Source organism: Oenanthe melanoleuca, chromosome 2, assembly GCF_029582105.1.
Source record: "Oenanthe melanoleuca isolate GR-GAL-2019-014 chromosome 2, OMel1.0, whole genome shotgun sequence".
NCBI lineage: Eukaryota > Metazoa > Chordata > Aves > Passeriformes > Muscicapidae > Oenanthe > Oenanthe melanoleuca.
In genome coordinates, this window is record NC_079335.1 from 123,779,112 (window position 1) to 123,794,270 (window position 15,159).

The window sequence follows — 15,159 nt, forward strand, 5'->3', positions numbered from 1 at the left end:
CAAGGGGAATTGAAATAAATACAGCAAGAATTTCACAGGTACATTTGTTTTCTCTTGAAGATAACTATTGCATTTTATTAATTGAAAAACTGATCTGTGGACGTTTAGAAATCAGTGTCCTAGCTAATCTGTTTAGATTAATCCAGGCTCCTGCAAGAATACCTGGACCAAAGGGATCACAAAGTTTGAGTGTTCAAAATACAAAGGTAAATTGACAAAAAAATCCTGATTTTAGAAGGATAGAGCACGGGATATATGTTACAGAGGACAAGGCTTTTTATATATTAGAGCTCATATTCTTCTAGGAAAAAAAAGGTTCAGTTTTGATCACTGTAGGCAGTTAGAGAACTCCTCTTGAGCTCTATCATGTTATGGTAAGCAGAAACACAGAGGATTTACGAAGGGTTTTCTAAATAATTTGAAAACAAAATATGCTGGTTTTTAACAATATTCCATGTTGCTGAGCCTGACCAAAGTCTTATTCAAACTGACAATTTTTAGTAGCCACAAAATGGCTACACAATGGATGCTGTAATGGCTACACATTTGGCCATCTTTCCTTTAAGCTATTAGTGACATAAAACATTTACACAAATAATTCTAAATGGAATTTTGGATGTTTTTCGGTGTTGTGGTTTTTGTAGTTCTTGGTTTGGTTTTTTTGGGGGTTTTTTTCATTTTTGGGGGGTTAGGGGTATGTATTTTTTAGGGACAATAAAGTGAGTCTGGTCCAAATGGAAACTGGAATTTCAGGAACGGGTCTGCCAGGAAATAAAGTGAATCTGTTTTAAAGAGTTACCATTTTAATCCTTGCTCTGTTTTCTTACAAACATAAATCATAATTTACCTTATTACTAATGCAAAACACTTCTCAGGCCAGTGCTATATAAATGACACAACAAGACTGTCATTTCACTTCTCTGACAACCTAGAGCTGTAGTTACTTCAGCAGTTCATGCTGCTTTACCAATACATTCACTTCTAGCTTTCATTAACTTTGCAGTACTCAGAAGATCGATGTCATGTCCTGGTGCTCATCATCTGGGTATCTAAAAGAAAGGCATGTGTGAAATGGGTGTTTAGAATCTCAGGATCAGGTAGGAATTAAGGAGTAAAATCAGTTCTTCCAGGACATACCCTCCCTCCTCAAAGTGTTGTATCTTAGTCTTTTAATATCTTGGTCTTCAGCTTCCACCTTCTATTACAAGGGCACAAATGTTTTGCCCAGACAGTAGCCTCCTTTACTAGGTATGTATAAATGATTAAATGATGTGTGAATCACCCAGTATGAGGTACTATCGTTACTATCATTATGCATTATCATGTGGATACACCAGAGGGCAGGATTTAAATAGCATAAATATCTTGATAGCTTAAATATTCAGCAACTAAGTGATCCTTTTGATACACTTATTACAATCTGGTTTTAAGAAGGCAAGTAATCACAACTTTGTTTGCACAGTGTATGAACAACCAGCACTGAGTCCAGATATATCTAGTACTAGGAACAGTGATTTTAAAAAACTGTTTAAAATATTTATTTCAAACTGCACCTGCTAGTGACATCTCCTAGCCAGAGAACAAAATGTCTACTATTCTTTATAGTAATTATTGTCATTCTTATTGAGTGAAGAGCACACCAGGGCAAAAAATATAAATTTAAGGCAGCGAGTTTTGATTAAGGTCATCGAACAAACTGACCCATAGTGTAAGTCCTCTGACATTTAGTCATTCATATACTCTAGAATACTCACCTCCTTTCTTGCTTGTATAGTTTGTATCACATTGGTATTCAGTTGTGGCTTTTCACGCAATAAAATCATAATTTACTTTGTCTGTCTTCATACAGAAGCTCTCTCTTATCTTTTTCAACTTTCTCTTTTTATTTCTTCTTTACCATCTTTGAGTTTCAGTGATGAGAATAGCAGGAAGTATTCAAGGAGGGCCAGGAACAAAAGGTATACATTATTTTTTCCAGTAGAAGAGATGACTTAGCATGTATGCAGGAGCCAAAGACTTTTTAACTTGAAATTCAGACTAGAGCTTTAGTATAGTCATGTAAGGAGTGCATTTAGACAGATTCAGTAGTCCTGGCAGCTGAATATGTTGAGCATCTGGTTCAGAGCATGTGGTTCAGGGCAGCAACTGGAGCACTACTGTACTGAAAAGCTCTACAGGAAGTATTAATATTAGAAGAGTGCTGTAAATCTGGACATATTACTTCCATCAAATTAGATTTCTAAGTGAATACAAAGCTATGAAAATATACACTAAAAAGACCAGTGGAAAAAAAAAAAAGCTCTGAATCGCAAATCAACAATCCTGTTGTGGAACTGTCAAGATTCTTACTGTACTTCCAAAACACAGTAAGAAGTGAAGAAGAGCTTAGTCTGTTCCCAGAGACCAGTTACAGACCAACATGTAACAGATTTACAGATGTTCTAGCCAGATAAATACAACCAAACTTGACCCCATTACTATTCAAATATAGCATGTGCATCAGATCCACCAGGGTACATGTATATTTGACTAGTAAAATTGTTATGTCTAAAAATCATAAGTGCTAACATTTTCTGATCTCTGCCAGATGAGAGCCATGTTTGCAGGTCCCCTAAAAAGATGAGAAGTCTTTGGACACATCTGGAAATCCATTCATTCAATTCTGTTTTGGCACATGGTGCAGATAAAACTTGCCAACTGCTGGAAAAAGCATTTTTTTTTCCATAGCTGTTGATGTGATGGGCTGTTTGCAGTCTTGATCCAAGCATGCATAAGGGTAAGAATAAGTATGCAGGCAGTGTGAGTGATCTGTGTGACTAATTTGTTGCTAATGAAATGTTTGATCATCACCAGTGTCTCTAACATAACAGATGCTGTGTGTTAACAATAATTATCACTTGTAGCACTAACAGATATTTAGTGTTAAATATTGTATTCCTTTGAAATTCTTTGTTTTCTATGTGTGTAATGAAGGCAACATTTACTTAATGAAGACAATTAGCCTCAATAAAGATGACACATATTTGACAGGAGACAATGTAGAGGTTTCTAGGAAGGAAACCCTTTAGGATGAGGCTGCAGCTGCTGGGGCAGTAAATCCTTCCTTCCTCACTTGAACTGGGTGAAGAGGGTGAGCAATGGTGGCAGGTAGGGTTTTTTTCTGTTAGCAGCTTGTTCCTTCTGTACATTTCATGTTAACAGACCATGAACAGACTGACAAATCTTTGTAGGAATGGTACACATGTGTGTACAGTCATGGGGCCAAGGTACAGCTCTCACATGCAACTTGTCATGACCTAACCCTAGCCAGAACTAAGCAGTGCACAGCCTCTTGCTTACTCTCCACCCTCATCAGGGTGGGAGGAATGGAATTGGAAGGGTAAAAATAAGAAAAGACATGGGTTGAGAGAAGAACAATTAATTAATTTTTTTCAACCAATCAATCTATTAATTTTTAAAACCAATAACAATAATATTGTAATGAAAAGGAAAATAGCAAAGAGAAATAAAACCCAAGAAAGACAAGTGTTTCAAATGAAAACAATTGCTCACCACCAGCTGGCACATGCCCAGCCAGCCCCTGAGCCATGGCCCCCCAGACAAGCTTCCTCCAGTTTATATCCTCATTGTGATAGCATATGATCTGGAATATCCCTTGGGTCAGCCAGAGTCAGCTGTCCTGGCTGTGTCCCCTACCGACTCCTTGTGCATCCACCTCCTGCTGGGGTGAGATGAGGAGCAGAAAAGACCTTGACCTTGTGTAAGCACTACTCAGCAACAGCTGAAATATCCCTGAATTATCAGCTCTGTTTCTAGCATGAATCCAAAACAGCCCCATACCAGCTACTGTGGAGAAAATCAACACTACCCCAGCCAAAAACAGCAACAGAAACAGATTAGTGTTATCTCCATCTTTGCTAAGAGCTCAGATCTCTTTGAGTTCCTTAGTACTTGTCTCACCCTTTAATTTAGTTAAAGTTACATATGGTATCATACTCATGGCTCACAGTACACATTAATAGAAAATGGTGTTTGCAAAGGTGTTTTTCTGGCTGAATGTCTCTTTATAGAGGGATATACCCTTGGAGAAGCAGAAAGAGAGTGCTTAACGGGGTGTTTAGTCTATCAATAAAAAGACTTTGCACCCAGGCTGCATGAAGGATGTTTCTACTGACCTTAATGAAGACAGATACTTTATGTTCATTGGTCAGTTGTGTCTTATTCTTTTCCTCCCTATTCTTTCCCTTTCACCAACATTTTAATGAAATCAGCAGGAAATGTCCACTGCTTACATGACAGCTTAATGTACTTGGCTTACTTAAAAGCTCCTAGTCAACATATCCCAGCCAACTCTGAACTAGTGTGGTATTTCCTGCTGCAGCTGGATTCTGCTAAGTCTATAGGGCCTGATAGGATTCATCCCAGGGCACTCAAAGGGATGATGTCCTTGTGAGACCTCACTCAATGATTTTTCAATGGTCTTGGGAATCTGGAATGGTTTCAGTTGTCTGGAAGCTGACAAATATTGGCCAAATTTTTAAGAAGAGCTAGATGATGACTCTGGTAACTACAGGTCTGTTAGTCTCACATGAGTGCCTGATAAAATTATGGATAATATTATTCTGGGAAGTAGTGAAAAACTCCTGAAGGACAGTGCAGTCATCCTGGGTAACAGGCAGTATTGTTTCATGAGGAAAAAGTCCTACTTGTCAAAGTTAATTTCCTTTTACAACAAGGTAACCAACCTAGTTGATCACAGGAAACTAGTTAATACAGTCTTTTTGGATTTCAGTACAGATTTTTATACTGTCTCTCATAGGATCCTTCTGGACAAAATGTCAATCACACAGCTGGATAAACACATCATCTGATGGGTGATCAACTGGCTCAGGGGTCAGGCACAGGGTTATAGGTGACATCAGACTGGTGACCTGTCACTAGTGGGGTTCCACAGATCTCCATCCTTTGCCCTGTTCTCTTCAACATCTTGATAAATGATTGGGACACAGGTATATAAGGTATACTAAGTAAATTTGTTGATGATACTAAATTGGGAGGAGCAGTGGACTCCATCAGAGAGGCCCAGCAGAGAGACTTTGACAAATTAGAGGGCTAAGCAATCACCATTTGTATAAAGTTTAACATAGGCAAGTCCCAGGTTCAGCACCTGGGACAGGATAACCTTGGATATAAGGACAGACTGGGGAACAAGAGGCAGGAAAGGGCTCTAGAGGTCCTGGCTGATAGCAAGGTGAATATGAGTTGATAATGTGTCCTGGCAGCCAGGAACAGGCACTGGAACAGGCTCTGCAGGAAAGTGGTGACACCCCAAGCCTGTAAGAGTTCAAGAAACATTTAGACAATTCCTCAGCACATGGTATGATTTTTGATGTTGGCTTCTGCAGGGCTAGGAGTTGGACTACATTCTTGTGGGTCCCTAATAACTCAGATATTCTGTGATTCTGCCCTGTGAGCAAGGTGCTGAGGAATGTCTTGCCTGTTAGGTAGTGCCTGTCTAGAGGATGTCTGCTACCTTCTGCTGGGCATTTCCACATAACTCCCTCAGGACTTGTTATGATTTCTTGAGACTTATCATTGGCATGTTTTCTTTCACTCCATGTTTTTACTTAACACTGTGATAACACGATTTTTCTCTGAAGCCTGCCAGTAGATAGAGAAAACATAATTTCCTTTCAACATTCTGAAAGCTGCCTGCATGACTGCCTTTTAGATACAATGTCTGTGTCTGATTCCTCAGAGGATTTAAAGAGCAGAAAGAACTTCTGAAGAAATCAGCTCAAGAGGATTTTTTTTTTTCTTTTTTTTTGGTCTTTTATTACTGCAATTTCTAATGCAGCTACCAGCTTTGAGTCCTGCAGCCCTGGCAGACTATCAAAACATCAGGTAAGTGACTGGCAGAGTGAAGGGTAAAGATGTAGGTTGTCTAAAAGTGGGATTTTTTTAATGTAAAAGTACAGTTATTTGAAGTGGGAAAGCACTTGTGCTCCCAGATTGGCACTGTCCCTTTAATAAAATGGCTTGGTCTCTCACTCAGCCCTGGCCAAGTGCCCAACTATCTTCATTTAAACTTTGGCCAACTAAACAGCAGCAATGAAATATATAATATCTAGATGCAAGGTATAGCCATTTACAAGTGGATAGGCTATTTATTTGTAGATTCCTGTATTTTGGTAAACAAAACATATTTTCCAGTATGACTTACAGGACATATTTTCTGCACTGAAAACTTTTTTAATCCACAATTTGCTTTCTGGATGCATTCAAAGGTAAGAGACTATTATTTCCTCTCTAGTTTTAGAGAACTGCACTTATGGTTTCAGTATATGTAACTGCTTGATGGCCTTGAAAAGAAGATTTAGGAAGGATTTTTACATTAAATATATTGTCTTCATTATTAATGTTATTTTTAGTTAATTTTTGTAACTCGCAGGCTTTTTTGTTTAAATCAGTTTTAATTTAGTATTTAATTTAGTTCAGTATTCTGTAAAAATATGTTAAATTTAAAGATTATAATTTTCATTTTATAATTATATTGTCATTATAATAGAATATTTATGAAAAATACTGTGCATATTCTGTAGCATCCATGTAATATTAATAATATATTAATGTATTGAATTTCATTAATATGCCACTGTTTCTTAGAAGAAAAAGTTGTTCATACTGATGCTCCAGACTTTTTGTTAAGAAAGAAAAGGCAGTGTTATACCCATATTTTTTCTATAATAAACAGGTTCTATCCATGTCAGCTACAGTTGAGATAGTTCTGGTTACTGTGCTTAAATTACCTACACTGTGACTTTTTATAATTCTTTTTTATATGTTTTCTCTAGAACTGTGCTTCCCACAAATATGTTTTGAAGTGTCTGTATTTACTTATTTGCTTCTATCAATGAAGTCTTCACAGGTGGCTTTTTACTTTTAACAGGAAGGAAAAGTTGTCTATTTGGGATAAAAGTCACTATGAGGAAAAAATGTTTTTTCTTTTGCTGTATGCTTCTGACTATGACAACAAACCAGATAGTACATGGGCAAAACAGAAAGAGAGGAAAGAATATTTACTCTCCTATGCTAAAAGATGAAGGTAAAACCATTTTCTTAAAATTTCTGATTGACTGTGTTGCATTTATCCATGCATTTTAGCATATTTGTTATTTAGTAATTGACAACATTCATGTGAATATGTAAAACGTGATTTATTTTGATTATGACAGCTGAAAAATACGTCTTGACTACTTGGACATGGATTCCACTTTTATCAATGATTTTCATGGGCATGCATATCTCTTAAGAGAAATTATAAAAAACCTGATTTTTTGTTTCAGATTGCATGTGGTAAATTTTGAATACAAAATCAACTAAGATACTAAAACAATCCCATCAAGACCCAAACCTGAGAGTTTTTTGTTAGAATTTCTTGGATTTTTACAGTGAAATTTATCCTTAGAATTTTTACTTGGAAAGACAGAGGAATCTTTGGGAAAATTATTTTTGCAGAGAATTGTCTGGAATCTGTTGTGCAGATGTTCCCATCATTCATAGATTTAACTTTCTTGTTCTCTTTCAGGTGATACATGTCTCATTGATATAGTCTTTATCTTGGACAGTTCAGAAAGTGCCAAAAATCGATTGTTTGACTTACAGAAGAATTTTGTTCAAAACATAACTGACAGCATTTTCCAGATGAAGCCAGTGAAGTCTCACATGTATAGTGTCAAACTAGCAAGTATGCAGTTCAGCAGCACAGTCAGCATTGATCATCCCTTTACAGCCTGGAAAAATGTCCAGAATTTTAAGGAGAAAATCAATTCTCTGGGCTTTATTGGCCACGGCACTTATTCCTATTATGCAGTTTCAAATGCCACTCATCTGTTTAAAACTGAAAGTCAGAAGAGAAGTGTGAAAGTGGCTTTTTTGATGACTGATGGTGTGGATCATCCAAACAGCCCTAATGTCCAGGGTATAGCCACAACAGCTAGAAATCTTGGAATACATTTTATTACCATTGGCCTTTCTAAGAAAACAGTCCAAGAAGAAAAATTGCGCATGATATCTGGTGATTCGTCCTCTAAACATGTCCTGTGCCTGGATGATCAGAACTTGGTAGTTGATGTAGCATCAGAGCTGGTAAGTGATGCTTAATCTTGTCTATCCTTGTCTATCCTTGGCAGATTTCATTTAACTTTGATGAGGTAAGCTCTGAAGACAGTGCAGAGCGTTTTGTGGTGCCTTGTCTGGTACTGCAGAGTCAGGGCAGATGGAGCTTCCTTCTGCCAGCTACTCTACAAGGAGTTGTGTGCTTGGACAATAATAGCTCAGCTGTCCTGACCACATTTCCCAGCATACAGCATGTCTCTGAGCATATGAAAATACTTTAGAAAGTAGCTTAATCTCGTGCATAATGACTTCATCCTTCCCCTATATATCCTGTTTGTAGGGCTGTCCAAAGAAAGGTCTCTGATTTGGAAGTCTCTTCATAGTCCTTGTTATTAGCACTGTGCCTTAATACTGTCTGTTTAGCTATCCCATTAATTCTCATGTGTTGTCTGATCACTGTGTGTCACATGGAATAACCCTCTCTTCCTACCAAGAATTTGTTTCCGTGTGAGTAGTTCCATGGGCTGGTTCTTGCCCCTTTGAGGAAGGAATGAAGGCTGAAGGTATTTATCAGCTCTACCATTCACCATGGAGATCTATAAACTGGAGAGGAAAAATTAGTACTCTGTTGAATTAAATCATATCTATATGAAGGTAATATTTTTATTTTATTTTATTTTATTTTCAGGAAGCCTTGCTACAGAAGCAGGTAGGGTTTTTGAGCTTTGTGTTTGATTACTCTTATTGACATTACACTTCACAAAGACTGCTTCTTCTATAATGCAACAATACTTGAGGATTAATCAACCTTATATCTGTGGTCAAATTTTCTGACCATTATTACTTTTATTTTAACTTTCCTGCATTTCTTCTGCCCTTTCTCCTAATAAATCTATGATGTTAGCTCATTAGTGAGTAGTATCAACAGTAAGACATAAAGAACTTTTCTTACAAGAGTGGAATAAGTCTAATGCAAGATATGCAAATTCATTTGTGGTGTCATTAGAAAACAATAACAATATTAAAATGGTTCAAAATTTCTATAAGGTTTCACAGTACTGTGTACTGTGTATATGCTGTCTTAACATTTGTAATTATTACAGTGACTACAGTCACTACAGTAGGAGATTTATTTTTGTTATAAATAAATCAAGTAATGGATTTTGGTTGCCCTATATGGAAATTTAATGTTGATTATATGAGAAATAAATATATTAGAACATCATTTATTTCCTATTATTGCACTACTATGTTATTTAATCTGTGGCAAAACCAAAATTTTATGCTTTAAAAATTGGAAATAACATATTTGAAAAACACTCTGCTTTATCTTTCTATTAACCTTGTAGTGTGTGCGGAAGACCTGCGAGTGTGAAAAGGGAGTGAAAGGAGACAAAGGTGATTCAGTAAGTATGCATTTATTTGTGTAGGCTCAAGAATTTGAATTTTAATCAAGATCAATATTTCACAGTACTTTAATTGGTTACTATGTGAACTGTGTGAAAAACAAGACGTTAGCTGTACTGCAAAGACATTTGCATGTACTGCAAAAAGATTGATTAATTGTAGCATATCATGTTGGTAGTGAAAGGCCACTGCTAAAAGAGCTCAGAAAAAATTCTATCCATAGTCAGATGCTATCTTGAAAATATATTTCTATTATTGGGTAATAAAAACACTGTGGATAAATAGGTGATTTTGGAGCCCAAATAAAAAAAAGTTATTCTTGAATCTTGCAATGGGGAAGAAAAGGTCCAGTAGACAAAGGTTTTCACCCACCACCCACTTCTATTTTTGTAAAGGGTAAAGGTTCAGAAGTCTGAGGGTAAAGTATATGTGAAGAAAGGTCTAAAACTCTGCCTCCAACACTGTCTTTTCTGTTGTGACACTTCAGCACATATTTCTTGGCTCTAGTAAGGAACAGAAATATGTGAGTTCAGACAGTGGGTGACTTCTCTGATCATTTTGCTGTCTTTAATAGCTCTGCCCAGAGATAAGCAAGGTACATTCAGAGGTTTTTGTCTTTCTTCCTAGACTCTAATGGGTCAACCTTACCATTAGCAGGTTATGACACCAGGGCCTATCATTCAATAGTTGTGAAGAGTGTGCATCTGGGTAATGTGCACCAAAACCTCTGTTTACAATTTCAAATTTTAGATCCAAGAATTTTTAAGTTATTTTATCCAAATTTATTAGATGTAGCCTGTTACATAGATGGGTATACACCAAACTTTCTAGTCTCCAGCATCATGATCCTCCAAAGAATAATAAAAAATGGTGCAGAAATTTTTTTTTTTCTTAGGGCTGCTGAATATTGACTCTAAGCTGTTCTGTACAGTTTTTTCTAAGCAGAGAAGATGAGATAGTGGTTAATTGAAAAATGGGAAGGAAGAACTGTGTTCATTTTCTGTAATGCTTTCCTGATTAGATTTTTCAGATGATCTGTAGCAAATGTATTTTTCCCTTAATATTGTTTAAGAAAAAGATTTAGATACCTTATAATACCAGAGTGGGTTTAGCTAAATGAATATTGTGTCACATATACCATACTTGAATCATTGGGGGTTTCTTCTTCTTCATTTATTCCAGAATGATTTTGGATTAAAATGTAGTCTTAGTTAAGCTGGAGAATTTTATCCTCACAATGGTAATAACATTTTCCTGCTTTGTTGCAGGGCAGTGATGGAAGCAGAGGGGAGAAAGGTGACCCAGGACCAAAAGGAAGCAAGGTAATGTGAATTTAAAAGAAATAAATCCAATTTATATCCAGTTGTTTAAATCATAGATGTGAATGTAGAAAAGAAAAAATATGTTAAAATAAATTCTAAATGTTGAGGTTTGCTGGTGTATAGTTAGCTACTTTACAGATAAAAATTTAAAACTAAACTTCTATCAAGTTATCACTGCCTATCATTCCAGTTTTTGTCTGACAGCAGAAGTCTCTGAATATAGCTGAAGGCTCTTTAGATTCCACAGAACTTTCTAGCAGTACCCAGATCTCTTGATCAGAGTGTTTCACTCTAATAGCTAAGATTTCAGTCATCTAATGATAATACTTGAGTTTTCTATGTTAATGCTCAGGAAATGTGTATCCTTGATTGTGGTTGACTGAAGTGTGAACATTAGTAAATAGGAAAAAAACAGTTCTACTTGTTTAACAGTGTTCTTGGGTTTAGTGCAATAGGGATAAATGAAAGGGTAATACGTATTTCTGTTGTGTTCTTTTGCTTCCAATAGGGTGATGCTCAAAAAGGAGATCATGGAGAGAAGGGTGAAGAGGTATGTGACTACTACAGTGCTAGCTTATTTTTTTGTCTTTTCCCATTTTCTGAACTAAAAATGTTATTTTCATTTTTTATGTGTCTACTGAATTCAATTATTTAAAGCACCTACACTAAGGCCTGGTTTAGAGAAGCATGTATACTGAGAGAAACAGTCTAACTGTGTGCTTAAATATAGAGATGAGATGCTAGTGGGAGAAGGAACTTCTGATGCTGTGTGATTTTTGAATTGACTTGGATTAGACTTATCCCAAAGACAGACCTGATGAAAACTCTGCATAGACCTTCGGTGGCTTCTAACAACTGATAATTCTCAGAATTCTTGATAAGTCACTGGAGAAAGATTAACACTTCTCCCTGTATAAGAGTAACACAGTTTTAAAGTCCCATTTAAAACATATATCTACTAGGAGGCTGACAAACTGAGTGGCAGATTTACAGCTAATATATGAGTTAAAAATACACATCTAGATTTTTAGATAATTATACATTAAACAATTTCAGAGAGATGTTTTATTGGTGTGAATAGTTAAACTTCTGGAACATAGTTCTTTACTGGGGGGATAGGGCTTTTTCTACTTAAATTAGGAGTATGTTAGGCCTTTGCTTTCTCTTTTATGGTTGTTTCCTTTTTTTCATTTTTTGAATAGGGATCTCCTGGCTACAAGGGAGACAAGGTAAGTTTTTTGTAGAATAGAAGTACTCTGAAAATAAATTGTCACTTGCTGACAGTGTATGTGAAATAATGGAAAAAAGGGCTTGTCTTGTCTTTTTGTCATGAAAGCTCCTAATGCAATCCCTAGAAGTAAATGAAAAATTTATGTAAATGCTTACAGGCTGGATTGCTGGAAATAAAACAAAATACCCACAAAATCAGAGAATGTAATCTAAATATAAAAATGAAAACTGTCAATGACCAGAAATACAGTTTTTGGAAGGAAAAAAAGTTGGGGGTTGAATAAGAGGGAAAGAAAGAGAAAATGTTCCCTACAAACACAATGTGACAATCATTAACTTTTGAAAATTTTACCACAAGAAAGTTTACTTTTAACCTATTTATAACTTGCAAGGGCTAATGCTTGCTCAAGAAAATTTTCAACACAGTCTCTCCAAGAAGATAAAAAACTATGCATTTCAGTGACTTGGAGGATTCTAGAGATGAATTGCAAAGTGGACCATCATAGTCAGAAATGAAGCAGAGATAATCCCATTTTGACTTGACTTGGTTTGACACTTATCTCCCTACATTGTTAATAAAAGCAGTGCCTCTATGAATCTTTGTGTTAATTACTCAATTTTGTGGTAAGATTTCATGAAAATGGGAACAGTAGACTCATAGGTCTACTTTCATGTGTCTATCGATGTGTTCAATCATCAGTGAAACAATTCTTTCTTCATTCCATATGTGCAGTCTCACAGTTGTTAACTCAGGAGAATCTCAGACATCACAGTAACGAAATCAGAGCATGGAAATGATCTCTGGAGACAGTTCACCAAGGTGGAAAACTGTAGCAAAACTTATTAGATATTAAATGTAGTATTCTCTGGTACAATTTGGATGGGTTTCATTTTCAGAAATAACCTATCTTGAGTAGACCAGATCTTATCTTCTACATGTATAATGATGCTGCTTCCAGGTCCTCAGAGTCAACTAAACCTCTTGTGCTACTGCTTGCAGAATCTTTAATGCACATAGTGTAATCAAATCATCTTGTTTAGCTGTGAACCATTTGATTTCTTATAAAGGGTGAAAGAGGAGAATGTGGACCCCCAGGAACAAAAGGAGAAATAGTAAGTATAATTTTTGTTTCATGTTGATGAAGATATTACAAAATCATGTGACACATTCATAAACACCTTGAAAATGTTATTGTAAGTTTCGAATACTTTATAATTGCCTGGTGGTAGAGATACATTCATAATAGAAACATGATTTGTAGAAACTGAACCCACAGTTCACCACATTCTTTTTTTCCATTTTGCATAAGAAATGCAGATTCTTATCTAAAACAAAAGCTACTCTGACCAATACCAAGCCTTTCTTACACAGGACTGAACATCTTACAGAGAGCACTCAATTTATTTCCTTAAAAGTAAAAATTTCAATTTGGGTGGACTGTTATATTGCAATAGAAACAGGTTCTTACCCAACATGAGCAACTTTCAGGTCTATGAGCCCATCTGTGCTGATATGAATTCACACTTCTATCCAGTCCTCCTTTCCTTGTAACCTGGAGTGCAGTAGTGTTGCAGTGAATACAGAGTTTTACCTGGTTTATTTACATTCTGAAAGATGGAAGGATAATGTACTCCTAAATGAGATAATCATGTATCTCAAGTTCATACAAGCAGGTTTGTATGAGTGTCAAGAAAACCACTGATTTATAGTTAGAATTGCTAAGAACTACCAATTGGATTTCACCTATTGTTTTATTAAAGCACACTTCTTCAGTTTTACCACCCATATTATGCTTACCTTTATCAAATATCACCTTGAAAAGTTTTTGTTTTCTTTTCTGGTAGGATTTAAGAAATATTCTTTCCAGAAGTATTTATTGCAAAGAAAAAAGGACATTATACAATAATGAAAATCTAAAGGCTGAGAACATCTTATGGGATACTGTGGTTCAAGATGGCAGCAAATTTCAGACTTCACTGAATCAAAGAACTCTGAAATATCAATGAAAAAGGAGAAAGCTTAATCTCTCAGAGGAATAAAGAAATATCATACTTTCTTTATCCAGGCATATGAGAAAATAGCATGATGTTATGTGAAATGTCTACTAAGCTAAAAGGAAGCTGTTCAGAAGCTGGCAAAGAACATGATCAAAGCAGCCAAGAAAACTGGATATAGAAAACATGCCAGGGCTGCCAGAAATCTGCTTGCTTCATTTCTGTTGAATACAGAAATGAAAAAACTTTGTCTTCTGCAGGGGATCAGTCAGTTCCAGAATTCCCACCTTCACATTCACAAATCCTGAAGACAGAACAAAGTTATGGGTTTTACTTTTAAAGAAAGCATTCTAGGCTAGACAAAATCAAACACAAAACACATGTAGCCACATGTATGAGAAACAAATTCAGTATTCTGAGGTTGATCTTTAACTGGAGTGATGGATATTGAAGCTATCTAAAGTAGCCATCACTGCATCAGCACATCACTGTCTGTACCATCCATTGCTTGTGTAGTTGAGCTGGAAATGGGCTGGAACTGAGTGGGGTTATCTCTCTCTCTGGTGTCTGATGCTTGGCCTGGAAGCACATACCAAGGAGCAGAGAATTATTTAAAATTTCTGACTCTGAATCTCTAGCAGGGGCAGTCGATGAAGAGTCTGCGTAGGTATCACTGCTAAATTTGTCAAGGCTATTAGAAGTTCAAAATGTGAAACATATCTTGAAAAGTGCAGCAGTCTGCCAGAGCCTCTGCCCATACAGATGTAACTAATTAAAAGAAGAGAAATAAAATACCAGTAAATTTGCTCAAATCTGCTTTTGCTTTAGAAATAAATTATAACTGAGTATTGACTCAAGTGCATGGGAAATTCTGTAGATGATGCATTATGGTGACTAAATGAAAAACAGTGAAGCAGAAAGATTTTTGAATAATCTGCAGTGCTTGTGACTGGTAAGAACTCATTAAATGGAGAAATCACAGCTAGTGGAATAAAAAATCATGGCATTTTAAATTTTTTTAATGCATTTTAAATGGATTTTGTGAATTATTAGAGTGATTCTGCCAGGCTATTAATCAGCAGTTTGA

At 36.1% G+C, this 15,159-nt stretch overlaps 1 protein-coding gene and 1 long non-coding RNA gene across 2 annotated transcripts in view; one reads left to right on the forward strand and one right to left on the reverse strand.

Annotated features, from left to right (window-relative positions):
• LOC130250405 (uncharacterized) overlaps positions 1–15,159 on the reverse strand; it is an 84,136-nt gene that overhangs the window by 18,126 nt on the left and 50,851 nt on the right. The window lies entirely within an intron of this gene.
• COL28A1 (collagen type XXVIII alpha 1 chain) overlaps positions 6,089–15,159 on the forward strand; it is a 56,380-nt gene continuing 47,309 nt past the window's right edge. Inside the window, exons 1-9 of the mRNA XM_056486034.1 lie at positions 6,089–6,287; positions 6,950–7,105; positions 7,589–8,148; positions 8,807–8,827; positions 9,468–9,524; positions 10,794–10,847; positions 11,356–11,397; positions 12,050–12,076; positions 13,146–13,190. Coding sequence (XP_056342009.1) covers positions 6,985–7,105; positions 7,589–8,148; positions 8,807–8,827; positions 9,468–9,524; positions 10,794–10,847; positions 11,356–11,397; positions 12,050–12,076; positions 13,146–13,190 — 927 coding nt within the window. The 5' untranslated portion in view covers positions 6,089–6,287; positions 6,950–6,984. The remainder of the gene's footprint in view (positions 6,288–6,949; positions 7,106–7,588; positions 8,149–8,806; positions 8,828–9,467; positions 9,525–10,793; positions 10,848–11,355; positions 11,398–12,049; positions 12,077–13,145; positions 13,191–15,159) is intronic.